Genomic DNA, 27,827 nt, shown 5'->3' on the forward strand with positions numbered 1-27,827 from the left:
CACCCCGTCCCTCGCTGCTGCTTGAACTCACCAGCTCACCTATGACTCTGCCTAAACTGTAAAGCTATTCTTTGCTACATAATAGTTGACAAAAATATTGGAGTAACTCAGCCTAACATGTTCAAACCAGAAGCTAGGGTTTGCTATGTACAAAGCCCCAAAAGTCAGAATCTGTGTTTTTGAGAGCTTTAAAGTGATAATGCTCAGCCACAGAGCTTACTTTGCTCATATTGTGTCCTCTAGCATATAAAAAACAAAGTATAGACTTTTTAACATATGAACATGATTTTCACCAACAGGGGGTCTTTAAAAAAACAAAGTAAGATGTTTTCAGGGTTTGCTAAATCGTGTTGTATTTTTGAACCTTTCCCACCATTGCTTCTGATGCAGCGTGGCGGTGGATGGGACCAGACTCCATTACTGGTACAGATGATGGTGGTTGGTCCATCTGCGGTGTATCCGAGCTCACAGTCATATGTTAGCAGGGCACCAGGAGGAAAAGATCCCCGGTTGGATTCGGTCTGGTTCAGCAGGTCCCCGTGCTGCACGCCGGGTGGTCGCGCACAACCTAAAGACACAGAAACAAGTGAAGGGCATAATTATTAGTTGGCTGATTAAAATCCTAAATGATGGAGGGCTACTTCTGAACAGGACACAAATAGGAACTGAAGCCTCTTCCTCTCCCTCATGTAGGGAACTACCAGAAGAAGAATTGCCAGAAGGCAATTCGGGATCATGAGCCACATTTTAATAATGTAGGGTACCAAAGTAATTATAGCGTATGTAAGTAAATGTAGTAGAATTGACACTGCCGCTAGACAGGATATGTGTCTTAATTTTCAATTTGTGCAAGGATTTCCTCATATAGGTCAACAAGAACTGTTCGCTTCATATGTGGCTTGGTTCTTTGAAGAATAATGTAATAATGAGTATTTGCAATCACCAACTGCATGTGTTACATCTTGCTCCATTAACGTTTAATAGAGAACCCTGATAAGAGTTTTCCAGTGACTTTACATTTCTTTTAGTCATACATTCAAGTGGTGTTGCAGGAATACTGTGCTGTACTTTCATTACGCTGACATAAACTGTCTACTGGTCTCCTCCTTAGACAGCTGCCACTGGGTCAAACAACATTTCACAGGGAAACTCTGTCAAGTTGACAGGTTGAGCTGATAATTAAAGCTCAGTGGTATTGTTACTTGAAACTAGGCTGCTTTTTACACCAGCAAGAGAGAACCACTGTATCAACATGACAAGTTAGGTGGTGTAGCACGGAGGACACCTCAAATGCCTACACTGGATTAAAATGTCAGAAGGAGCTTCATATAGATCTAATTTCTCTCGATTATCTCCTGCTCATTAAACTGTCTTCATCCTACGCTGCCATTGCTTCTTTCTGTCTGGCGGAGAGACAGAATCTTTAGCGAGGCTCATTTGCTTTGCGCTAATGACAGACTTGAAGCTCTAAGCCAGCCAATAAACATAGGATGAGGCAGAAGACCTGAAGTTAATCGTGCTTTGATCCACCTTTCCATGCTCCATCTATAATATTGCAGTGCCACACCAGCTACTTCTGTCTGTGCAAGCGTTTCATCACAGTATGAGAGTAAAATCTCTATCTGAATTTGTGATGCACTCTCAAAGTGCCCAACAATGTCCACGCACATGCTCTTGTTAGTATACACAGACATTTGGAGCTGCAATCTGGTGTGAGCAGAGCATCTAAATCCAGCAGATCTGACATAACATTGACGCACCTGTGTAAATTGAGACTCGACAGCAGGAGGCTACTTTACTGTCAGTAAGACTAATCTTAAGGACTGAAACAAGCTCTGTGGAAATCAGATACAGACATACCAATTTTATTACCACTGATTAAGCTCATCTGTGACATGATTATGTAAGAATCAGTGGAAGCCAAGCATTTTTCAAATGCCAACTTTAAACACTTAAAAACCCTTCTGGCCATTATAAAAAAATAATCCCCTCATACTAAGCAAGGGATTTCCAGTGTTTTTATCGGCACATCTCATCTGTTTGAGTTAAATAGAATTATACAATACGCAGTAGTTTTTCTCATGACAAGTGAAATTAAAACACTCTCTTTATATACTCTCTATAAAAGCCTTAATACAGCTATCAACGCTGATGACCATATGGCTCATTATTTAATCCTTGGTCTGAGTATTTATAAAATCATATTAGCCATGGTCTATTGCAGTGCTTTATCACTTGGCTGACATAAACAAACACACCAACATCGCAAACAGCCACTTTGTCCTGCGTGTGGGTTTAGAGATTGAAAGAGAGACTATTTCCACAGCGGTGCCTCTAACATCCTCTAATCTCTAGAGAGAAACGTCGCTCTAAGCTGGCAGCACAAGATTAAATGAAAACACTCAAATGTGTGAGCGCCTACTCACACACAAAAACAAAGTCAACACCCACAAACAAAGACACGCCCAGGGCTACGTCGCATGGCACCAAAGGGTGTCTTACTGAATTCTGCTGGGGACAGTGCAAAAAAACTTGTAGTTATTACAGAATTATTATAGAAATGATATAAAACCACGACTGCAAATATTAAAGCTAGCTCGTAGCCCCCCTAAAATTCCATACTTTTGAATCAGAAGATATTTTGTCATACAGATGTAAGTAACTATTGCTTTCATCATTGATTATTCTTTTAAATACTAATATTTTCTTGAAAAAGCAATTATAATTTGGGTACATAAATGACAGGAAGTGGAGAAAATGCTCAATAACTTTCCCTAAAGTCAAGACGGCATCATTAAATTACCTGATGTGCACATTCAATTATCCAAAACCAAAATATATTGGATTAACTATGACATAACACAAAGACATGTGGGAGAATGTCACTTTAAAGAGGCTAAATTAACCACAAAAAGTTTGCCATTTTTGCTTTAAAATTATTTAAATAAACAATTAACATTTAAACAGCCAGATTATTTTTTTGCTGATTGGCCAATTAATCAAATAATAATTATTTAATATATCAAAACGTAATCAAATCTGAATCTCCCATCAAACAAAAAAAAGATTACAGGAACTATTTGAATTAAGTTGTAATTAAAAAGCCCTGCAAACACAAAATTGTGTATGTTAGCTGTAATACACACAAAGATTCCACTTGATGCATCACTGAAAGTGATTAGTAATAACCAGACCCTAAACATGAACTGAAGGTTTATCGTACACACATAAACACTGTCTTCACACCCACAGTTCAGGATGCCATTTGACACCATGGCTTTGGCAGTACTTCCCTGAACTGCTTCAGGGCGACTAAAGGCCCTCTGAGGAGAAGGTGGTGGTAATGGAGGTGGTAAAGGTGATGAATTGATGACCTCTGGCTAGAAAGCAGCATGGGGACAAAAAGGCCTTAGGGAGCAGTTTAGGGCAACAGCCTTTAGCCATTGTTGATGATCTTTTGTGGTACACTGCCAGGCAGTCAATAGAACTATAGAAGACAGATGAGTGTTAATGGCATTCAGCATTTTTTCCTTCTTATCTGCAGGATTGTCAAAGAGATCCAAATGTATGGGCATATTAATAAATGGTTAGCTATTGTATGCATTAACAAAGAAATTGAAAAACCCAAACTGCATAGTGCATACCACAGCACATACCTTTGCCAACCTTAAATGTAACAGTGACATAGCGTCCTTCCACACTCTTTCTGTAGTCTATTTTGATTAGATTAGGGTACATACTGTATGTAAATGTACTGCTTGACAAAAAATAATAATAATCAGGGAAAAACACTGAAGAGACCAGAGAATGAGTTTCACGAGGAAGTCCATGAAACTAAAAAGGAAGGGATGTGTCTGTGATTTATCTTTGCTTCTCAACAACTACTACTTCAATCTGCTTCATGCTTGGCAGTTGTGCTTCTGGGGACTGAAGCAAGTTCAGTGTCGAATGTGAGGTCATTTAAAGGTGGTCCTCATATTTTGGGCAAAAGCGGTTTTCTGTCATGCTTTCACAACACATATTTTTCAGTGGCATCCTCCCTTCATCATCAGCGTGCATTGACAGCCTGCAGGACACTGACTGCAGCTGAGTGGCCCAGTGCCAATCCCTAGGTTCATAGACTCAAACTTTGAGGTGTGTCCCTGCCAAGAGTGTGAAGGCTCAGGGCTATCCCACTGTCAAATCATCAAGTGCAAAAGGGCTCTGATGTGGACTTTTCTATGTCAATATTAACCCTTTCAGCGAGTCGGCATATCTGCAGCATTTGCTGTGTGACTTGCCCATAGTTCATCGTGAAATTGGTGGCATGGCTGGCATGCCTCCTACAAAATGTACACAAACTAACCATGGATGCTGCAGGAAAGAAATCCGCTTTAAGACAGCATCTGGCTACTCGCTGTTGTGGTTATTTATTGCACATTTGTAGAGTTGCTTTGATTTTCAGTCAAACGTCTGCGTAGGATTTAAAGATCTTCATGGCTTTCTATGGCTACAGTCATATACATACTGTTGGTGTGACTTTCTTTTGTCTTTTTTAAATGATGATGCCTTGTTTCCAAGCAACATACTCACACATAGTGTGTCCCACTCCTCCTATTCATACCATTTAAATGTCATTGCCTGGTGATTAGGGCTGGTCCGCATAGCAATTTGTGATCTCTGGACATTCGGCCCAATTAATGATGAATATCCTGAATATTCGGGGGTGCCGTGTGGGTATTTCTTCCGGGGGGGGGAACACAGCAAACGAATAGTCGGCTATTCGGGTTCAGCCCTACTGCTGATTAAGCCTTAGGGTGGGGATTGGGATTGGGCCATTAACACTTTCGCTCAATACAATGAGCAAGGTCTTCTTTACTTCCCCTGGAGTCAGTGAGTACAAACCTGACAAACTATAGACACAACTTCCACTGTGTACGTTTTGCATTTTGTTTCACAAATGGTACACAATCGCCATATGTAAAGTTTTCTTGTGTGTTAACATTAGTTACTATCAGTTGTCCCACTTTACATTTTATCCCCATGGTATCCTGAGTAGGAATGGTTTGAACAGATCCTGTACTAGTACAGCATGAACTTGCATGAGCATGCCTTTATCTCAGAGAGACAATGCCTCACTTCACACAACAGTTTAAAATACACAACGGACAAGCTGGTTTTTCTTGTAACTTTAAGCAAATCCACAGTTTTTCATGTTGTTGGGAAGTTGACAGGGTACCTCCTAGGATTATCATGGGATTGGTTGATAAAGAGCTAAGAAATGGTTACAGTATTAAGGTTAAGTCTTTCACAGAGATCAGGTCACTGAGGTCACTGAAGTCAAGCCTGTCTGAGCAAACCCTTGAGCTTTCAGAAATGCGAGTCCATTTTGGAACTTGTGGTCCTTTCAGTATCCCAACAAAACAAAATCTGTGTAATGTCACATGTGTGAACTCGCACTGAGTTCCATTATGTGAATCTTTCAAATGTCATAAAAAAAAAGTAAAAGATCAGATAAAAGGTCAATTTCACAACCAGAAAATTCTTAACAGTAAAAAAAAAAAAAAGAGAGAAATCTGGACTTGTGCCAATATTATCTTTCAATGGTGATACTAGCTAAGAGACAGAACACCAATATTTACCACTGTGCCCACTCCATATGCCAACCTCTCTAAAAAATGTCAACAAAATTGAACAGTACAATTGAACAATGTAGACTGACTATGACTGAAATACACTTGGACACACATCTTCCTTACTTACTACATCCCTTGGGAATGGAGAAACTCAAACCTATGACAGCTGAAGTAAAAATAAATTTTATAAAAATACCGAAAAAAAACAAAATGTCTTTTGTGGCATACAAAAGTAGCATTATGCTTTTTCAGGGAAGTCACTGCCTACCTTAGAGACAAATAAATAATTTTATTCAATTTTAAAAAATTTTGCTCAGATGAAAAAAAAAAGAGAGAGAGATGAGGTTAGGAAGTGATGTGGAGAGTAACTGAGAACCAGAGAAGAGAGAAAAATACTGACAGGAAAATGTACTCATCATCAAATAAACAGACAGAAAGAGGGGGAGGGGAGAAAGAGAGAGAAAGGGAGGGAGCGCAGAAAAATAGAGCACAATGGCCCTGAGCAATTGCAAGCCAAAAGGAGACGTGTTGTGGCAGGTTAGTGTCGACCAGTAGGCTCATGTGTGAGGGAGAGGCTTTGCACAAAAACAATGGGAAGACGAGGCAGCAGTCAGCCACAGTACATACCACCGTGGGCTGGTCTAGTACAAATGGAGAGACACTGTTAAAGTAAAGAATAAATCCGAAGATGGTGCAGTGGTGAAGATATAACCTTGGTGTTTCTCCCTTTTCCATCACCCTCTCAGCCTGGCTTTGAAAACACACACAGGACAAAAATGATTAAAGCACTAAGCAATGCCAGAGTGGATTTCAGCACACCATGTTTTGTGCTTATGAGGAGAAGAATGAGTCACTGCTAAACACAAGCTGTTCTCCCACTAGTCTGATGTTAGGAGTTTGCTCAGGAGAGCAATTTTTTTATTTTTTCAGAAATGTCAAAAAACAATAATGAATAAAACAGAGTCACAAGTGCCTAATGAAAGCTAGCAGAAATAGGGGGTGTAAAAAAATAAATTAAATAAAATACATGAATACGGAATGTCCAGTACAATTGTGTTTAAAGATATAGCAGACAGATCATCCCACATTTGCTTTTAATATCCACCATCGACTCAAAGCGTAATTAAGCTCTGGCATTTGCCATATTGAGTTAAATGAAGTGGATATATGAAAGGTTAAACTATTAGAAATCTTCTGGGCACACAACTGTAAGCTGGTCAAAGAGCTTAGTTGCTAAAAGGTTGGAAGAACCCTTCATGCAGTGGAAAGACTGGGCCAGGGCAGAGCACCCATGAGGCTGATTGTTAATCCTAACATCCAGCGCCTTAAGGCTGTGCCGCAGGAGACTCAGACCATGGGGGGTGTTAATATCCCCTGTGAATATCTCCCTTTTCCCATCTGTTACTGATGGCACTTGCCGTCGAGTAGGGGGGGGTGGGGGGTGGGGGAATTGAGGGAAATACGGATGGGGGAAAGACAAGGGTTTTAGCCTTCTTTGCCCAGGCAATTTAAATTTCTAATTATCTTCTATTACAAGCTGGGAGCACTCTAAAGCAAATCAGATACTGATGACTTCTACAGCCAGCTGTTTGGTTGCTCTACACAACAATAGGTCATAAAAGAGGGTGTGTTTTCCAGAGTGTTTGGGTGTGTGTGTTTAAGTGTGTCGGAGAGCAGGGGAATTTGAGTGCATGAATACATGCTATGGGGGCTGTGCATTGGATTAAGCTCAAATCTGAGGGGATGATGATGCTCTCTTTGGCCTAGTAAATATATTTTTGTCCTTTGTTGGCCTCTCTCCAAGTCCTCTGTTGTTGTTTTTGATGATGTAGCTGTCATTTTTGGGACATGGGTGTTTTTGTTTTTTGCCACGTTCCCCTGTCTCTCCCACTAATCCATACGATTTTTAGCCAAGCTGTTGTTATTAGAGTGCAGCACAGTGCAGCAGAGCCCAGGGTGGGGTAGTGTTAGTGTTACAATTAATCATTTCTGCCAATAGAAGATATGGTCTGTCTTAAATGTCTGACAGGGAAGAAAATTGAGGGGTGTATTGTTAAGTATATCTTTGGTCCCAAAATTGTCGAAGTAAGTATAACAAAACTGAAATGATTAGAGAAAATGTTTCACTTTTAGCGAAAATGGCAAATGTCTACTGTTTCCAGCTTCTCAAGTGTGAATACGTTATGGTCTTCATAGTCTCTGAAAGTAAATCATCAGGTTTAGGGTAATAGTCAGGCAACTGCTGATCTAACAGTAATGTTACCACAGTGCAGCGCCCAACCAAAACAAGACTATTTGGAACAGGCCGATTGCATGGTGTATAGTATTGCTCATTAAAGCTTTCCTAGTTTCAACAACAAGCACTCATCCAAACTAATTCACACCTTGGTAATTATCACCAGTACTATTTCTTTATTTAATTATTAAAAGATTTTTTTTAAATTACTTGACTGATATACTATTTATAAAACATGTAATATTTTACCCAAAATAAATATTAAAAACCCATTAACATTTCATCAAATCATCCAAATATTGTCATCTAATTTCTACGTCATTCCTGCGTCACAATGTTCATTTTATTATGTCACATGCCTGATCAGAAAAAAAAAACCTGAACCTCAAATTCAAAAGAACACACAGATTGGTTTAATCATTGTATGGCATAACAACTCTTTCCCTTAACTGGAAAATCAGCAGTTTAACTGCAGTACTTAAAAAAAATTAAAAACAGGTATCACATGATCTCACTTCTTCACTAGAGTAATAGGCAGTTAAGACAATCACTTGCTTTTATATTTCATTCTAAAACCATTGGGAGCCACTAGAAGACCAATTCTGGAGTAATGTAGCTTCTGTACCCTTTTTTCTTTGTTACAGAGAGTTGTCTAGCATTGTCATGTTTGGACTGGTGTACTTAATGAGATAAAAATGTGAAGACTGGTAAAGTACTCCTTAACTTTCAGACAGTCACTATTTCAAACATAAACTGGCAAAGTAGGTAAGTCATAGTAGATCTGTAAAATGTGATATGATGTGGTGCATTTATTGTCCTGCGCTCACTTTTATTGTGTCATACATACACAAATATCCCAGATAAACTTTCAGTGAGAGACACCTCACACAGTATAAAGTGACATAATGGATACACTGACCGAGGTGGGTGATATGAAACTGCAACATAGGATGCTTATTGTTTGAGTGACTGATACTATCAGTGTCATGTTCAGCTGAGAGCAAGTTGGGGGTTGTCATGCTGTTACATTGACACACAGTCCTCTTCATTTCTGCTTTTATATTCTGTCTGCTCATAACATTTGGGCTCAGACTCAAAGAGTAAGGTAGAAAGAGAACTAACGCACAGCTTACTGAGCAACGGGGAAAAGTTATGGGGGATAAAAATTGGAAATAAACAGAAAAACCTACAATAAAAGGTAGACACATTACTGCCAGGCAGACAGAATGCAGAAATGGTAAATGGTCTGCACTTATATGATGTCTTTCTACCTCAGAGGTACTCAAAGCGCGTGCATGTGTTTTTCATTCATCCATTCACACACCAACGGCAACAGGTCTGCCTGCACGGTGCCTGTCTGGCATTAGGAGCATGTTTCGGGTTCAGTGTCTTGTCCAAGAACACTTAGACATAGGCAGGGGCTGGAGAATGGTCAACCTTGCGATTAGAGGACAACCTTTGAAGACAATCTAAGTCAGGAAGGACGGAGGAGTGGGAGTATAAAGAACAGGGAGGCAGTGTGAGGGAGGTGCCATCACTTCTATACAAAAGCCTGAGTACACATAGACACAGGCGGACAGTTTACTCACAATGCAAGTGTAGGTTGCAGGTGTCCCAAGGTGCCTCAGCAAACAGCAGGTTTGTGTTGCTTACTGACATCCTATCTAGGTTGAGTGTGTGAATAGTTAGGGGTGTCAGTCAGAGCTGTGGGCACTTACTTCATCACCATGCATTCTATAAAAAGGTCAGATAATGTTGGTAATCTACACAGATGCCAATGCTAACAATGAAATTTCTATGATCAACAGGAAATCTCCCAAAAAACATGAGTCAAACAGCTGTTGGCCTCCAAAGGAGAATTTCCACAACACTTCACCATCAACTTGCCCCATCTCCTCCTGCAGCTGCACCACAAACAAACAAACATGCACACCACATGCAGCCAGGGTGAACGAAGGCTCTAAACAGGTAGAAACATCCTCTCTCTCTACACCCACTTGCCCCCTGCCGTTGCAATGCATTTAGCAAGCCACGTGTGCTGCCACTACACCCCATTGTCCCTGCTCACTGAGGGACGGGGCACAATGACAGATTTAAGCAGCGTGCCTCCAAGAGGACAACAGACAACTTTGCATTTGAAGGGTTAAATATGCATGAGAGGCCAAAGCAAGGGATGGCAGGGGTGGGGGGAGTACCACCATTGTGTGACCCCCACATACAGGCATACACACACTTTCAGCCTGCATGTAACAGATGGGAGGATGTTAGAGGAGGAGAACAGTGATCTCCCCCTTCTCTCTTCCATTACCCTCACTGTTAAGGACAGCTGGGAGGCAGACATTCCTTCTTCTCAGCTTTCAGAGGAAAACAAAAGAGTGTGTGGGACCCCTCCTACACACACGTGCATGTGTTCAGACACACACACACAACCCCCTCACCAAAAAAACTGTCAATGCAACTGTGGGCCGATCATATTTCAGCAGCTTGAGCCTGCCAGCTAGAAGAGGTATGAGTGCTGAGCCTGGAACATTTGTTGAAGGTGAAAGTCAGGGAGATAATCCCAACCCTGCTTACCAGAGCTGGCACGCTGATGTGTTAGTAGTTAGGAGAGAGCTACTGGTGAGGCCAGTGTAAAAGATGAAACAGTATGGAAATGTTTTAAAACCAGCGCTAAGACAAAAGCTAAATCTGCATCTGACTGTTCTTTTCTGGCAAATTTATACCCATTATCCTGCATGAGGTGTTTGGTGAACAGGTTCACTGCAAAAGCACCACAATGTACCACAGGCAACAGATTGGCCAAAGTAAAAGCACCATTAAATGGAGCGGTCCTATAAGACCACAATAACTGTTTACTTCATTATGTTAATGTCGTAGATCACTGGATTATGGTAAGACATCCATGTCAGAACAAAAAGGCAGCAAAGACAGTTCTGAAATTGTATTCTGATTTGCAATTCTTTTCAACAATGCAGTCACTGTTGCAGTCCTATGACTGTGAAAAAAGTCCAACTGGACTCTGATAGGGAAACTGCTCAAGCCACCAAGTCGGTCACCAAACACAGGGCTCCAGACTGCGACCATTTTGGTCGCATTTATGACCATTTCTTGAAAATCTGCAAGTTGAAATTTCAAGTGGTCGCATTCGTACGAGCACACGACGATCATTAAGCTGTTTTGGTGTCACTGCAACTGGCACAGGAAGCTACTGTGTTAACCACAGGGATGGAAAGCAGCACTTTCATAACTTTGGTGGAGTGTGGTATTCACACTTACAAATGTGTTCATGAAATGTGGAACCCACCTGCAATTGCTGTTTTCTATGAGCGGAACAACACATGTAGGTGTGCTCCACATATCAAGCAAGCCAACCATGCCCCTTGCCCCGCAAAATTTTGACGATTTTTTAAAAATTCAGTATTGATTTATTTTCAGATTGGCCACCTGATCTCTGGATTTGACTATGAAAACTAATAAGAAAAAAATCCTGAGCTGTAGGAATGCAGTATTTCGTGATCTGTGATCACTTCTTTTCCAATTCAAGTCTATGGGAGCCAGGGCTTTTTGGAGCCAGCAGCTAGCGGACGTAGTGGCATTGCAGGTTTTTGACACTTCTGGGTTGGCTTCATTTTTCAGGGCCGGTTGCTACATCCACCTTTTATACAGTCTATGATAGCAACAGAGGATAAATAAATACACTCAAATATAAGAATACAGACAGTTGAGCACACAAAATAAGTCAACAGCAACCAGTAATTTAAACGCACAGATCAGTGTGCAATGACAAAATATTAACTGTTCAGTGTGTCAGAGGCTAAACATTAAATAATTGGATGTGGACCAGGAACATCGCCATCCACTAGTATTACTCTGTCTACCCTACTGAAAAGAGCAATAAGCTAGGATTAGATTACCTGTACTTGTCAGAGACAACAACACATTCTAAAAAAATATCAAGCTCTTGAAAAACTCTTAATAAGCTCTAAGTATAGGTGAAAAGGTTTAAAAAGAAAGTTTTTTACTTAAAATACTGAAAAAAAAACTGCTCTAATATAATCATCTAGCCTCAAGTCATATACGTCACAAGTTTCAGGTTATTTTCAAATCTGTTACTTATTGCACAAAAAGGGGTTATTGTAAAATGATTATTTGTGCTTTAGATGGTGGTTAGACAAAGCCAGCAATTAAAAGAGATTTCTGCAGTCTGATAGCTTGAAATGACCATTTGGCATTGTTTTTAAACACCTATATAAATAGATATGTAAATAAATCTAGAGTGCATAAATCCTAACACAATTATCCAAATGGATTCTAGGGTGGCCTATACAAAGACCTTTGCCATGTGGCTGCTGTTTGTTACAGAGAGCTGTTTACAGATGATGTAATAAGGACAGAGAGCATTAGAGTGGAGCTAAGCCAACTGGCCACTAAATATCTCAACGCTCTATCTAATGGACTGTTTACAGTCTGCGGCATGGGACTTGACAGAAGAAAACAAAAAACAAGAAATAATGAGTATTAGATAGGAAACACTGAATGTTCATTAAGACATCCTGATGGGAAAAATAAGACCAAAGCATGGACCACATATTCGCAGTAAAAGCTGAATTTTAGCTGTGTAAAGAAGATGTAGAAACAATGAAGACACGCTTTAGGTGATGACCCAGACTAAGGCCTGCAAATCAGCAACCAGGGACAATACTGAAGTGTCTTTGAGGGCTTCAAAGATGTGGTTCTGAATCGAAGTCTGTGTGCTGCTGACTTCTCTTTGGAGGGAGATCAGCGGGGAGTCGTGAATTATGGTGTGTCATCCTCTCTCTCTGCCCCTTATTTACAATCTCTATTTAATATCTATTGAAGCAAAAATGGTTTAAAAATAAGACAGCAATGATGTAGCCGTTTGTAGCTGAAATGCAGTCACTTAAAGAGAAACAGCTGTACACCACCTCCACCCATGACAACAAGCTGCACACATGCGGCAGGATAGCACATGTATAGCCCAGCCCTTCCCCTCAGCTCATTATCAGCAAGTATGTCAGACCAACTTCATTCTGCTGTCCATTTGCTGCCTTAGACTGACTGTGTTTGAGTAGCCAGTATCCAGTCTGGAAAAGTTACTAAGCAAGTAAACAACCACAGTTTTTAATGAACGCTTCTGACGAAGCTAAAGCTGCAGTAAAGCTAAAAGCTGAATCAACAGGAAGGGCTTGTGTGGGAAGCAGTTCAGTATTGCCCCATTTCCACTGTCTCACTACAGCTTTGCGTGTTGAGGCTTGAACGTATACATATCCGCTCTGTACTTCCCTAAAGCAGGTTATAACTATCCTGACAATATTTTGGTCCAAACATGATAGTTGCCACCCCTGAATGAGCTGCTGTTGTGGTAAACCCACTAAAAAAATCTTGTGTAACCATAGAATTTCGATGATTTAGAGTTAAAATTGCTGTTTTAAGTTACTGCTAATGTAAATAAAACATTTAGTGCTGCTGCTTCACATTGAAAGCCTTCTGATGGCAAACCACTGGATAGTTTCACTGCTTTATTTGTCACTAATTCCAGTGAACAACAATGGTAACATTCAAATTAAACTGGTACAGAAAACCGTGCCGTACCCACATCATGAGCGCTGGTCATGGCTGCTCACAGTCTCGCACAGCTTGGATGTCTCAACCACTGGCACATTCAGCATATGTGTGTGGGATGATCAGTGCCTTATGTGTAAGCTGATGAACTTGTTTGAACAGGATGCTGCTGTTGACTAACGGTGTGACAAAAAAACAGCCCACACTGTTTCAGTGGGCCTGAAAAACACACATCAAAGAGGAGGTGGAACACGAGGGGGAAGAGACAACACAGAAACAGGGAGACCAAACAGTTTTAAGAAAAAAAAAAGTCAAAGAAGAAAAAGAAAGGGATTAACATGAATATCTACTTTGGTGTGATTTGGAGGCAACAGCTTGACAATGCAAATACAAAAAAATACAAAACATGACAAAGATGGTCAAAAACATAGGATTATTAAGTGAAGAAAACATTTTAAAAAGAAAAAGAGTGAATAAATGACTGAAGGAAAAAGCAGAAGGATAAGCAACAGAAGACAGGAGAGGCTGGGGGATATATTTAGCAGCTCATTAGTCAGAGATGTCCTCTACTCAGCGGGCTGGTCCCTCAGATGAGGCCCTTTGGAAATCATTATGACTGCCTGCTGCTTCAGACAACCACACGCATTTCACTGGAAAACAATTTACAAACTGCCGCTCCTCTCCCCAGCCTTAATGTTGCTTCAAAATTATCCTCAATTTCCAAAGACAGGTCCATAACCAAAGCTTTAAACAATGCAAAGTGACATGTTTTATAATAACTGCATAGGTTTTATGACTACAGCTACTGCACTAGCCTAAAGAGAAACCAGCAAGAGCTAGGCTATTAAGTAGGGCCAAACTATGAATTGTTTTCAAAGCAAAATTACAATTTGAGACTAAGAAATCAGCAAATTGCAAAAGCTGCAATTTTGGATATTTGGGTATGTATAGCTATTATATAATGAGACTACTGTCGAAAATTAATGTAATTTAATTTGAGCAGATAGAAGCTTGCTTCAGATGTTGTTTATGCCACTCATTGATCAATGTATACTATGTGGTTCAGGTATGCATGCTGTGGTTTAACGGACACAAGCCAAGTCCCATTATTTAATAGCCATTGTACATTTTGTAGAACATCTGACCCAGGGTCCAAACTGTTGTGTTATGCCGTTCTTGTGTGACAGTCAAGCTTTGGATGCTGTCTCATGTGGCACTGCTACATCAGAAAATTTAAACCTATCCTATTAAAAAGTACCAACTGAATTGAATCAGGACTTTACCTCAGATCAAACCGCAATATGTGCTACAAGTTAGAATTAATTAGAAATGTTTTGTCCAAACCATTCAGCCCTCATAAAGGCAGTTCCATGCAGCAGCTAGTCTGAGTCCAAGGATGTAGACTTCAGATGTAAGCTTGACATTTTCAAAATGCATTTCAAGAGGCGTTTTTCCTCCACTTCCACTATCTGCGTGTGACTAACCTTTTTTTTTTTTTTAAATCCCCATTGCTACAGGAAACCTCAACAGCAACCTATATGCTGTGAATGGCAAGCTTTGCAGAGGATCTGGATCATACAATAAGGCAGGCATTCTTGGTTCTTTTGATTAATTATACATACTAATTTGCAGGGTCACGGCTGCTGCATCCTGGGCTTAGCAGCACCTAAGATGATTGGGACTGATTTACAGAAATATAAACAAGTCAGTGTGTTTTTTTCCCCTTTAGTAGAATGATATGGAGGTGCAGCTGAACCAATCTCTAGACAGGCCTGGCTTTGCAAAACTATGTATCAGTGTCTGTTATCAGATTTGGCCATTGGTGTGCCAGGTGCTGCCAGTGCCATCATTTCCTGCTTCGACATTTATTAACCATTGTTAAGTTGCACCTGCTATCAGTCAAGGGCTCACACATTCAACTAGTCAAATAATGGACGACCCAATAACTGCATACTCCCTGAGCAGTGACTACCTGTTATGATTGCCAGCTAGCCAATCCATTTGCTGCATGCCATTTACCTACTCCTTTTCCTCAAAATGTGTAAAAAGAAAAAAAAAATCCAACCAACAACAATTCACATGCACAAAACTAAATGCATTAGGAGTACAATCTCAAAAACAGACACCCTAAAATCAGAGAGTCAAATAATGGAAATCACACACAATGCTAAACTTAGTATCAGCAAGCTGGGTGGCAGCACTGTGTTCACTAACAATCATCCTGGCCATCTGGGATCTTCCCCAGAAATGGAACTGTCTGGTCAACACTTTAAAATGAATGAAATGGTCTTGCGTCGCCTGTCCGCACTGCAGTATCTGTTTTCATGGAGTATTTCTTTGCCTGGTGAGGCGTTTAAAGTTTCCCTTTAGGGCTTGATTGGTTGGGAGAGCTGTTAAATGACACAGGGTGAGAGCAGAGAGTGATGGCTCAAGTGATAAACACACAGGTAATGAAAGAGAGAGGCTGATAGATTTGACCAGACTGCTGCTAATGGGCTCCAGTCTCACCTGGCTAATGGCTGGAGTCTAAGAGAGAAAGAGAAGGAGAGAAGGAGAGAGAAGGAGCGAGAAGGGGAGAGAAGGAGAGAAAAGGGGAGAGGGAGAGAGAGAGAGAGAAGGGGAGTGGAAAAAAAGAACAGAGACATCATAGAAAAGGGGCTGTACTGTGCTCAATACACTCCATCACGTGCACATACAGAGTGGGTTAGCAGGCCTAATTGCTGACTGGTGATCTAGTGGAGCTGCAGCTTGCTGTGGTTTGGGCTGTAGCCTCCAACACTCCCTAAAAGCCCTCTTTGTTCTCACATTTCAGAAAGCAGGCAGTAGCCAATGTGTTGCTTTCCTCCTGCCTGCCTGCCTGCAAACCGCCTTGCTAACAGGACTTCAGGGGACTATTCTGAAAAGTTAATTGCAGTGGAACTATTGTTCCCCCCCTCCCTTGGGCTGCACTGTTTGTAAACCTAGCCTATCCAGCAAACTTTCTGCGAAGGCTGGAAACCAATCGTGCGCCGGCAGACTCACACACTGTGGCTTCTTTGGTAATCACACACCATTTTGTTTCTACAGAAAGCAACAAGTTTCAAAGTCTACAGCTGTTTGAAGATGCCAGAAGTAGGGCATGGCTCATTCAGATATTTTCCTCTGTGGTCAGAGCAATGACGCTATGCTAGCCACTAGAGTCTACTCTGTTATTATAGAGAAAGAAGAGTTGTCAAGTCTTGTTCCTTGAGACTCAAAACTTAGCTTTTGAGAAAAAAATCCTTATATCCACAGATTGGTCCTGCACACTGATTCATGGCTTGCCAAAACAAAAGGATCTGTCTGTGCAACAACTCTTGATCGGGCAGAAAAAAAATGCATTCCACTGTATCTATAAATGGTGAACAATCAGCTGTCAGAAACAAACACAAACTGTAAAGGATATTATAAAGACAGGCCTCTGTTCCCTAGCTTGCTCTCCTCCCCTTTCTCTCTGCTATTTTCTTTATCCTATGACTCCACTTTTTCAGGCCCAGGAAAAACCATTTCCCGTTCTCACACATGAACATACATTAACGTCACCACCACACAGAGTACACAGCAGGCCTGTTTGTTGGAGACTTCGGGTTCTTGCTCGCACTTTCATGTAAAGCTTTAACTCAACTTCAGATGAGAATGTTGTTTTAGAGGGCAACATTTATCTATTTAACTGGACCCGAAGGATGGCTTAAGCCTTTCTGCGTCCTGACATAAAACAAAGTTAGAGCAGACAACACACAGTGTGATCATGTGAATAGACCCTTTGGTGTTGTTCCCATCTTTATTCTTACAGTGACTCACTGTCTGGGCCCACTTCCTCTGAAACAAACCACAAAGGCTTACTGTTAGGAATTGACACCATATTAGGAATTGAGTTCTATGTAGCCAACATAAGTGGGATGTCAGATAGACTCAAAAAAGACATTAAACAAGCAACATTTGCACTGTGCACCGAAAATCCTCCAGACTGATGCCATTTATCCTTTGCATATACAAAAGCCAAGGTGCTGCTTTGTAGCTGTGTTTGTTTACTGGCACCCTGCTTCAATGAACAGGATGTTTTGCTTAGCATGTTGCTACTTTTGGAGGAATGTCCTGAATCATAAACACAAAAGTAATCATGCGCAGTAATCACAAACACAAATCCGAGTGAGCCATTTACATTAACACAGCATGTACCCTGCTGGTAATCTAATTGACAATGAACAGCTGAACAACAGACAAAAAAGACACGACTTGGACTGTGATTGGATCTAAAAATACCTTTCTCCAATGCCTTTGTAACTACTTCCTAACGGACAAATTAACAGTTGCAAGAAATTGTTGTCCTGACCTTTCTAAAGGGAATGTGAACCCAGCAATACCAAAGCTTAAAGCTTTTCCTTTCTTTGTTAAAGGAAAATGGTGAGAAGAACCCCAATCTTTACTGTCAATCATTCTGTCACTCAATCCTATTTCCCATCATTGAAAACCAATATTTCCTCAAAGATTAATATCCACATAAGTGGCTCATAAACCTCCAAAGACCAAAAATACAGGTTTGATGCTGCTCTGTGATGTGTTCCTCTCTCTGGTGTTTGTTTTTGCTCTAGTATGCAAATAAAGTACAGTATATTTTTTTAGTATCCATTTCTATTCATACAGCCCACTGCTATTTGTATGAGTCTGGAATAGGCCTGTCAGCTGTGATGAAATTTTATATTCATGAAATTTCCACAGCAATCTCCATCTTTGGAACACGTCAAGGGATTACCTATGTGAATTATGTATGGTGAGCAGGACAGGGAGAGAGAGAGAGAGAGAGAGAGAAAGGGGGGCCAGTGAATGCAACAACTAACAATGACTTTAAAGCTTTAAAATGAGCACCTCACCTTTATGTTAATACGTGTAATTATAGATTTCATTTCATACTTTAAACTGTAAATACAAAAAAATCTTCTCGCTATTCTTTAGTTACTTTTCTTATTAAGGAGCCAAGGCTCTAAATGTTTCATTCTTCAATATCGGTGTCTTGTGCTGCTTGATCAAATTAATGCTATAGTGCCTAAACTGAAAATACTCATTCAACATTAACAGGTTAAGTAAGAGTACAACTGGCCTAGCAATTTATGGAAATGCCATTCACTGGTGTTATATGTTAGTAGCTTACACCAATTTCAAAGAGACAGAACTTTAGAGCTGTGAATCAGCATAAATACTAGCTACAAGAACAGCTAACACTGTGGCTACACAGAACACATAACGTAAGCAGACCTTTTGTGGAACGGATGTGCTCAGGGATGTTTCTACAACTGCAGGGCATGTATGCCATAATACTGTGACAAAACAACTTTCGTTTTGGGACCGTTGCATCTTCAGTTTCTAGACACAACACAGTGCTCTGAAACTTCAGGTTTGTCATGAGATGGTATTGTATAGGTAGGTGAATATCTAGAGAGACTACAGTAGTAATAAAGTTACTAAGCAATCGCCAGCTGGTATTGGCAAATAAATACTGACAGGGTGATAAATTGGAGGTCCTGTTTGACACAATTTGGCAGTTAAAAAAAAAAATACATTTTTAAAAAGATACTTTATAAACCATTTCAGTGTACACCTCACAAACAACTGGCAGATTTTCACGTTCACGTGGGGATCTTAAGTGACGCTCTCATGTCTGGTTTGGAAATAAAATAATGCTCATAAAAAATAAAAAAGTTAAGGTAAATGGGTGTGTGGTCCATGTAAATTCCTTCAAGCAGCTAATGAGATATTAGGTCTGGAACACTTTAGACCTTAGGCCTTGTGGTGGAGTCTAGAGAACTCTGTGTCCTTTTCCAGCAGTTGACTGGCAGTCTTAAAGGGACAGGTGCATCATGAGTATTGGAAAGAATTCTTCAGGTGCATGTTTCCCTATGTAATGTACCAACGGGTCAGAATATGGTCAATACAGGATATATATTTTACTCAGAACACTTGAGTACAGCCCATTAGGATGCATAACAAAGCACAGTGTGTAAGTCAATCAGAAAAACAGGATTGCGCAAAGAGACATGTACAGTACCCAGAGCACGTGGGCTGGGGATTTAAGGACACATTTTTGTTGGCATTGGTAGACAGTGTATGTGTGTGAGTGTGTTGGACGCAGAACGTGAGCGTGATACCAGCCCCTCTGGGCTCCACATGAATCATGTGTGTTACATAAGACAGACAGAGAGAGAGATGATACACTGGGGATCAGCAGTGCTCTCCTTCCTTGCTCATCGGCCCATCTCTCACTTTATATTCCTTTTGTTTCTCACACTCATAAAGAGATCTATCTATTTAAGGCATTAAGGAAAGAAAATCAATTATTGCTTATAAACATCAAGCAGCCTTAAATCACTCCTCACACACATTTACTTATTCACACATGCAGTCTACTTGCTCTCTGTGGCAAGGACATCTGGCACATTTCACAAGCCGGCTGTATATGGAGAGCGCATGCGAGTGTGTGTGGGTAGTGCATGTGAAGAGGTAGTGTGTGTTTGTATGTGGGGGGAGGGGCCTGGAAAATCGTAAGGCTGGAATGAAAGGAAAGCTGGCACAAGTGAAAGGGTTCAGTGAGTTCACACCATCAGCATTGTTTTACTTTAGAAGAAATAAAAGACATGAACTCTCTAGGTCCTGTAGTGCTTGATAGATACTTGTTTACTTTAAGATCCACGTGTCAACCACATTTCTCTCCATTTGACAACAATCAGTTCAATCTGAAACCTGACACTGCACATTAAACGATAATATTCTAAGACCCAAGGCTAAAATACAAATTCTGATCTGAAGGTTGTTGTGGGGTGAAAAACCAAAGTTGGCTAGCTGTGCTAAAAGCTCTCAGAGGACACTAATGTCATGGTTGATTAAAACCTTATGACAGCAATGTGACCGCAGACAACATCATCTCTCTGTTTCACTCAATAGCGGAGGAAAACTGTTGTGACTCATTAGGACAGTGAATGGATTCACGGAGTGTGTGGGATTGAGCTCTCAGCTGCTGCTCTGAGGCAGAGCAACCTGACCGACCCAAGGGTAAAGGAAGCCAATTTAATCTAACTGACCTGCAAGACGAGGGGAAAATAACCTCAATCAATTCACAGGAGACAGGCAAAGATGGCGGTTTATTCGATGTGTATCATGTGGGAGCACACACAGAGATAAAAATGTGTGTGTGTGTTTGTGTGTGTGGCTTACCTGATGCGTGACCATGGGGGAGCAGGACGAAGAGGAGGAGAAGTGCGGAGGCAGCCAGCCTGTGGGCTAGAGAGGAGGAGGTAGAGGAAGAGGATGAAAAATAGGAGGACGGAGCTCTCGTCTGAAACGCTACCATTCCATCGCACATCTTTTCCTCCAACAACCAGGGAGAGTCCTCTACGGCTTAACCTGTCCAGGCCACATTGAGGGGAAGGGATAGAGAGGGAGGGGGAGGGAGAACACGGATTACTATCAACATTCAGCAAGGATTACGTAACCAGAAGCAACACAGAGAGACAGGAGGGAATAAAGAGAGATAGTTATATAGACAGGAAGAGAAGCAGTGAGTTACAGAGAAAAGGCCTATTCTGCACGTCATTAAGTAGAATTGGTTTGCTGATAACAATAACTGCATGAATAACTCTAAGTGCATTTCCTCTTCTCATACATTAATTCTACGAATAGCACCCTCCAACAGCAGCATCAGCAGAAGCTAGAGTGTTCCTCTGATCTTCCCTCAATCCGTACTCCTGGCTCTGCCACAAGATCTAACTAAATAAACCAGCCATTACACTCTGTTGTAGATGATGTAACAAGGAAACAGATCACTGCTGCTGATGCGGTAGCAACATCAGGGGAGAGAGGCTAAAAATGTGAGATGGAGAGAGTCAGCACAAAATTTGATAGTAATTACAACTGCAGGTTTTGCAAAAATCCTGATGGTCAGAAAAGAAGGAGCTTGTCGAAGAGGCTGCATTTTACTGTAGCTTTATGGTAAAACAACTGCAATTTCCATACGGTAATGAGTCAGTCAGCTTTGTATTATTAAGGCAGTCAGCATGAGCAAAATGTATTTGTTAGATTATTTTAAAAAACACTGAAACAGTTTTACTGCTGGGACCCCTAAAATGTATAGGTATGATAAGGAGGTTACACTGCTTTACAGTTTAATAATCAGTTGTCATACTATGCTCTAAATGTCAGCTCAGTCATGATGCTACTCATCCATATGCTGCAGACTATCTTTCGCAACTGATATTAGGAGATAAATTATTCCAAAATAATAGTATTATTTAATGCATTCTGAAATTTCTACTGTATTTTCAAGCACTAATATGGCCAACATAATGGAAAGTATCTTTACTAGCCAATATTGGCTCTCTTAGCGTAAAAAGCTTAGGTTTTTTTTCTTGCACCACTTATTATGGGCAGTAGACAATGTCTTTCCATTTGGTTTCTTTTTCTGTAAGCAGAGTGTACGTGGTGCTGAAAAAGGAAAACATCTAACATGCAAACGTTATGAAAGTAGAAAGTTAAACACCTGGTTCTCAGAACAGTTAGACAGGAAAGGGATCAAGATTTACAGCGAGATACCTTTAACCAGCATAAGTGGTACAAAAAAGTAAAGCAATATACACACAGACAACACCCCCATCCTCTCTCCATGATACCATCGAAACAAACTTCCGAAAAGCATTTGTTGGTTGATTAGGAAGGATACAATAAGACATACACTATCATTACATAAATTAGATGCAGGTGCGCATAGCTTTGGTTATGTAGAGATTGGGACCAAATAGCAGTGGCTGCAGTTTGTGAGGAACTAGCCGGCTGGCAGGCAGGATTCTCAAGAGAAGGCAGAGGGCCCATTACAGTTCCAAAAGGCTGCTGAGCTAATGGCTACAGTAATGGCATGACTGCACTTAGAGAGCCACAAATTTGATTGCAGATCTGCAGCATGGCCACTGGCACTGCCACAGACAATCCTGACAGTGATGAAAGAACTAACTGTAAACACATATGCACACATAGCTGTTGTTTGCATACACACTGCATGCTGTAAGGATGAATTCTATGTGTGGCATCAGAAAAACACAGGCCATATGAGGCTGATCAGGTATATGCCATAGACTTGACAGATCAAAGAAAATACAGCTTCTTTCTCAATATTTCTCAAAGAAGGTGATAAGAATTACTGTGTACTGTAGTCTGTTTTCTGTACTGGAGCAAGAAATATATGGTAATTCAATTTCAGCACATTTTATGCAAAGCTTCCATATTTGAGTGCCCTGGACTGGGCTGTACCAATGATCAAGATCATAAACTGGCATAAAATTCCCAACACACACAAGCAGCAGCACCCCACTGCCTGCCACCTTTCTGATGTCCCTAAAATGGATGAAGAGAGAGACATACCTGCATGTGGCTAAGGCCAGTGGGAGAGAGTGACGTAAGTCAGCTTTGGCAGGACAGTCTGGGTACGGCATTAAGCCAAAGGACAGCTAGTCAAAAGCACATGCAGGGGACCTGTGCCAGCCATTTGATCCATAGATGCTTTCTCATTTGCCCATGCCGGGATCAGAGCACAAAGACTGCTCAGGGCAAGAGCTGCGTTATATAGACACTTCGTTATCGTAGAAGGTGTCCTCAACGGATAAACGTCTTAGAAATATCAAGGACAAACAAAAGTCAAAGGCAGGGCAAAAAATGCACTTGTTGGGGTGTAAATAACTGCTTGGGATGGCATTTATAATGCAGGACTGACCTCCTGAAAGAGCTGAGGGCAGAGTATTGACCAGCCAGTACATCTGCAAAGTGAAAACTTAAGCAGAATTAGCTTAATTGCTTTCACACAAGAGAGTCTGAGAAAGGGGGATGTCATTAACTCTGTGCTAAGGTACCCTACAAAATACAGCATCCAATTAGCTACAACAAGATATCTCTGAGCCTTAAAGGAATTTTTGCAGATTGTTCAATGTGCTGACTTTATGTTCATGCATTTAATTGATTAATAACACAGCAGGCTGTCTGACAGCAAAAGCACAGGAATACTTGAAGATTAGATGTCACCTAACTTGCAACTGTGTGGGCTTCCTGTCAGACGCCAGCAAAGATGTTGAGCTTGACACAAGACATTAAAGAATGTGGTGCTATTTTAAACTTCAAGACATTTAGTTTCCTGGAACAGTGTTCTGCATCAAACCACACAAACAAACACTTCATACCAGGAGCTACATGTAGCCAGCTAACGTTAGCATGAAGTTCTAATGTCAACACTGTATAGCACTGTGCTAGGATGGGTACTGTATGTTCAATTTGGTCATTTCACTTTGCTCCTAAACCATACAGACACAGCATTCTGTGCCACAAGGGCATGAAGAGGCAAGACGAGACATTCAATTATCCAATAAAACTGGTGTTGCCAGTTCTATCTGGTGGTTCAGATGCTATATCGTACAAAGTTTCGAAATTTCAAGCTAACTGTCAGAATAACAGGACAGTGGGAAATGTACCTTGTTGAGCTATTTGGCAATTGTGTTGATTCTCATGATCAATATAATTACTAAAAAGCATTTATCAAGCAAAAAAATTCAAACAAGCTAAATCTAGCTTCTTCAGTGTGGGAATTTGCATCTCTACTCTGTTTTATATCACAGTGAAGTGAGTATCTTTGGGCTTTAACAGTTGGTTGGAAAAACAAGCAAAGTGAAAACATCACATAATCTAAAAAATATTTGCTAAAGAACATGATTGTTAGTTGTAGCTTTAAACAATATTGTGAAATATAGCTATGCTATTTGTCGCATCTGTAGGCCATACTTTTGGCTAGTGCAGTAAAGAAGTAGATGTTTGAAAAGCATAGATACATAGTTGTGTCCCTCAGTTGAGGAAAAAACTATGCAACTCTCCACTTCAGACACAAGTGAGACAACCAGCCAGCCAGCAGGCTGCTACTGCAGTTTTTCAGCTGCCTGGGGCTCCTGGAATGCAAAGGGAGCCAGGCAGAGCAGCAGCGCAGGCATGTGTCCGGGAACAGAGAGCACTCAGTGTGCCAAAGAAACAGCCGAGAGGAGATTTCCACCCGATAGACCCCAGTGCTACTGCTGCTGGTAGAGCCTGCATGGGCCTGTGGAGGGAGCCCAGAGATGAGGCTCTGCATGGGAGCACAGAAAGGACCCTTTGTTATGAAGTATTATGGTAGTGTTAAGCCCCACAGTGCCTCAGCATCCCTCTGTACTGCCGCAAGGACGGGGGCAGAAAGATGGAGGAGAGCTAAACAGAGTAGGAAGAAGGAAAGAACATAAGGAAATAGAAGTAAGATGAAACAAGAGAATAAAAGGGAAAACACACTAAAAATGACGAAAACACTGTCATGCTATGTTGACAGTGGTGAAAGCTAGGGAAATCTGACAATAGGACTGAAGCCTAATGCGGTGTTCTTCTCCTTACAATATGTTTTCTCTAGTTATACTGTAAAACAAAAACACCTAAAACAGAGGTTGTTCAATGCTGGACAGGGAGTGCTAAAAAATTTCACTGCAGTTACACAACATCCTTTAAACAATCAAAGTTGCACTTTGTATATCTGCCAGTAATTCTGTGAACTCCAGAGTTTGTACAATACATAAAACAAAAGTATTTAAACAATGAGAGTCAAGTGAGTGGTTGTGATACTTAAAAAAAAACTACTTATCAGTTCATCAAAGAAAAACATGTTCATCTGAAGCCAAAACGTTGTCTAACAACTCTATCCAGTCAAACAAGCTCTAACAATCAGACTCAAACGTTGGGATTGTTGGACACCTTTTATACACTGTTTCTACAACACACAAGTGTGATAGTTTTACAAAATGTCAAGGAACTAAGTTAGCCCATCAAGTCACTGGTGTTATTGCAGTGTCACCTCAAAAAATAAGAGCTGTCAACAGAAAGGGCTGAGTGCAAACAAAATTCTCTTTGGTCAATGAACACTGTCCTGCTTGAAAACACTAACTGGCAGCAGGTTGTATACTTGTCGGGTGAGAATTAATTTACAAGATTGTCTGTTTGGCTAATTCTGTAAAATTCAAATGAAAGCCCGATATTACAATGAAGCAGGGGGCGGCCACATAAATGGATACACCACATAAAGGACTAGTTATCACTGTATATGACCATATATCACTATATGACCATATTACATTGTCTCACTGTATACATTATCATAAAGTTAGCCCCATAACAACGGCTCGGATTTAACCAAACATTGATCATCCATGTAATAATCAACATTCAATGTGCTGCATCTATATTAGACACAGCACATCAAACTATTTTCATGTAAGGAACTTTGGCCCCAGAAAGTTCCCCGACCTGTTCTGTTCTCCAATATAAATATATAACAGCAGTTCATATCTGGACTTCCCTGATCTTTGCTATAGCAAGTGTCATATCTTACCCTGCCCTGCTAGCAGGAAACGACTCAAAACTTTTACTGGAACAAAGGCGAGGGGGTGGGAAATTACACTGTTGGGAATATTACAGGGAAGAGATCCTCCAAACTCAATAACACATCCCTGCTGCAACTCTATCAAACACGGTCAACTGCCTTCGTAGCCGTCCTAAAGCAGAGTCACACGCTTCGACACGTGCAACTGTACAGCGAGCTATTTAAACAAAGAGTGTGGTGGGCTGCCAACAGTACACACACACACACACACACACATAAACATAGAGAAAACCAAACCAACCCTGTTCAAACTAAGTAACATAACTAGAAATACAACTGTCAGAGCCTTGTTTCACATAGTCCTTCGTATACGTACTATAAAAACAGTCAGACATTATGCGACAGCGGCAGCCCTTTTGCTTCCTTGTACCTATTATTGTTCACAAGACCAAATAACAATACAGTAACGCTACAGCTGTTAACAGATGGGACTAACTAGCTAGTGTTTTGGTTTTGCTGTATTTTTTTTAGCACTTTGTCAGGGTGGTATATGGCCACTAATTGAAACTTAAAACTAACTGAATGCGGCCGTCCTGTCAGAAAGTAAATACGGCATTTAACCAAACGCGAACTACGTTTATCACACATCACGGCTAGCTTAAAACACGTTAGTTGACGAACACAAAATTGACAATTACTTCTTCTCGTTGACAAGTTATTCAACGCCGCTCGATATTTGGCGACGTTTTATCCTGTATGCTATTATATAATCAACGAATAAAGACGGAGAGAGAGTCGGAGATCTCGTAGTGGCCTATGTGTGCTTAGCTTGCGAAAAAAACCCGACTCACCAACGTAAAGGTTACCAGCAGCGAGCCCTCCTCTCTCCGTTTCACATTCGAGGCATTAAAATGGAAATGGAGACACCCAAACCAGAATGTGATTTAAAAAAAAAAAAAAATGATGACAAAATACAATGTTTTCGTCGTGTAGCTCCGTAAGTCCTGCTCGGTGTTTCCTTGTCTTCGACTCGCCAGCTCTTTATTTTAGGTGCGCGGAAACACTCGCTGTGAGAACTCTACAGGGCTGCCTCGCTCTCGCGCGGTCTCCATGGCTACCTCGGTAAAAGGGCGGGGCCAATCTGTCAAGCCAACCACAGTTCGATTTCACAATAAAAGCACAGCATCTGCGGTGGAGACAAAAGAAATCAACAAAAAGAAAAACACACTACGATCCCAAACAATAAAACTTAAACTACTTACAAAATGCTAACATTGTGGGTTTTTTATGTCATGTGTGTCATATTGGAGATTACACCGAGTGGTGACCTGCAGATTTAGGCTAGTGAATGTCTGAGATGTCAATTAAAGTCCACCACTCGATGATCTTACGTTTATATGGCAAATAATTATTCTAAAGGTACAGAATGCTTTCTGTTGCTGTATGTCAGTGACTTGCTACTGGAAGTGAAGTGTTAATTGCTGTGGCAAAAGTCTATTTTTTTGTAATCAAACGCATTTCCAATTTAATATTTGACCAAACCAAAAAACAGAAAAGTAAAAGACAAAGACTATACATTTGGATAGATGAGTTAGATCAAAACCTGTTTTACCACAGAACTTAAGATATAAAAAATGGAAAAAAACAACCATGGTCTATAATGGACTGCAAATATTGTCACAGAGAGATAGAAAAAAAAGGAGAAGACAAGTGAGACCTCTCATAGTGCAAATTAAAATTGAATGTGCAAAGTTCCTCAGAAGATAAGTTTTCTCTCCATGCACAGACAGAGGTCATTGTACATACAGGTGCAGCTCCAAAATTAAAGTATGAAAAAAAAAAAAAAAAAAAAGTAATTTTGTAATTTAATTAAAATTCAAACTAAGCATTTCTATATTATGAATTAGTGTTATAGAAAATTATATTATATTGCAAGCCTTTTTGCTAAAATATTGATCAC

At 40.6% G+C, this 27,827-nt stretch overlaps 1 protein-coding gene across 1 annotated transcript in view; it reads right to left on the minus strand.

Moving 5' to 3' along the window:
• susd6 (sushi domain containing 6) overlaps nucleotides 1-26,951 on the minus strand; it is a 30,296-nt gene extending 3,345 nt beyond the window's left edge. Inside the window, exons 1-3 of the mRNA XM_008284761.1 lie at nucleotides 26,719-26,951; nucleotides 20,659-20,847; nucleotides 374-568 (exon numbers count right to left, since the gene is read on the minus strand). Coding sequence (XP_008282983.1) covers nucleotides 374-568; nucleotides 20,659-20,806 — 343 coding nt within the window. The 5' untranslated portion in view covers nucleotides 20,807-20,847; nucleotides 26,719-26,951. The remainder of the gene's footprint in view (nucleotides 1-373; nucleotides 569-20,658; nucleotides 20,848-26,718) is intronic.
• Nucleotides 26,952-27,827: the final 876 nt, after the last annotated feature.

The sequence above is a fragment of the Stegastes partitus genome, unplaced genomic scaffold (genome assembly GCF_000690725.1).
Source record: "Stegastes partitus isolate 25-593 unplaced genomic scaffold, Stegastes_partitus-1.0.2 Scaffold9, whole genome shotgun sequence".
NCBI classification, from domain to species: domain Eukaryota; kingdom Metazoa; phylum Chordata; class Actinopteri; family Pomacentridae; genus Stegastes; species Stegastes partitus.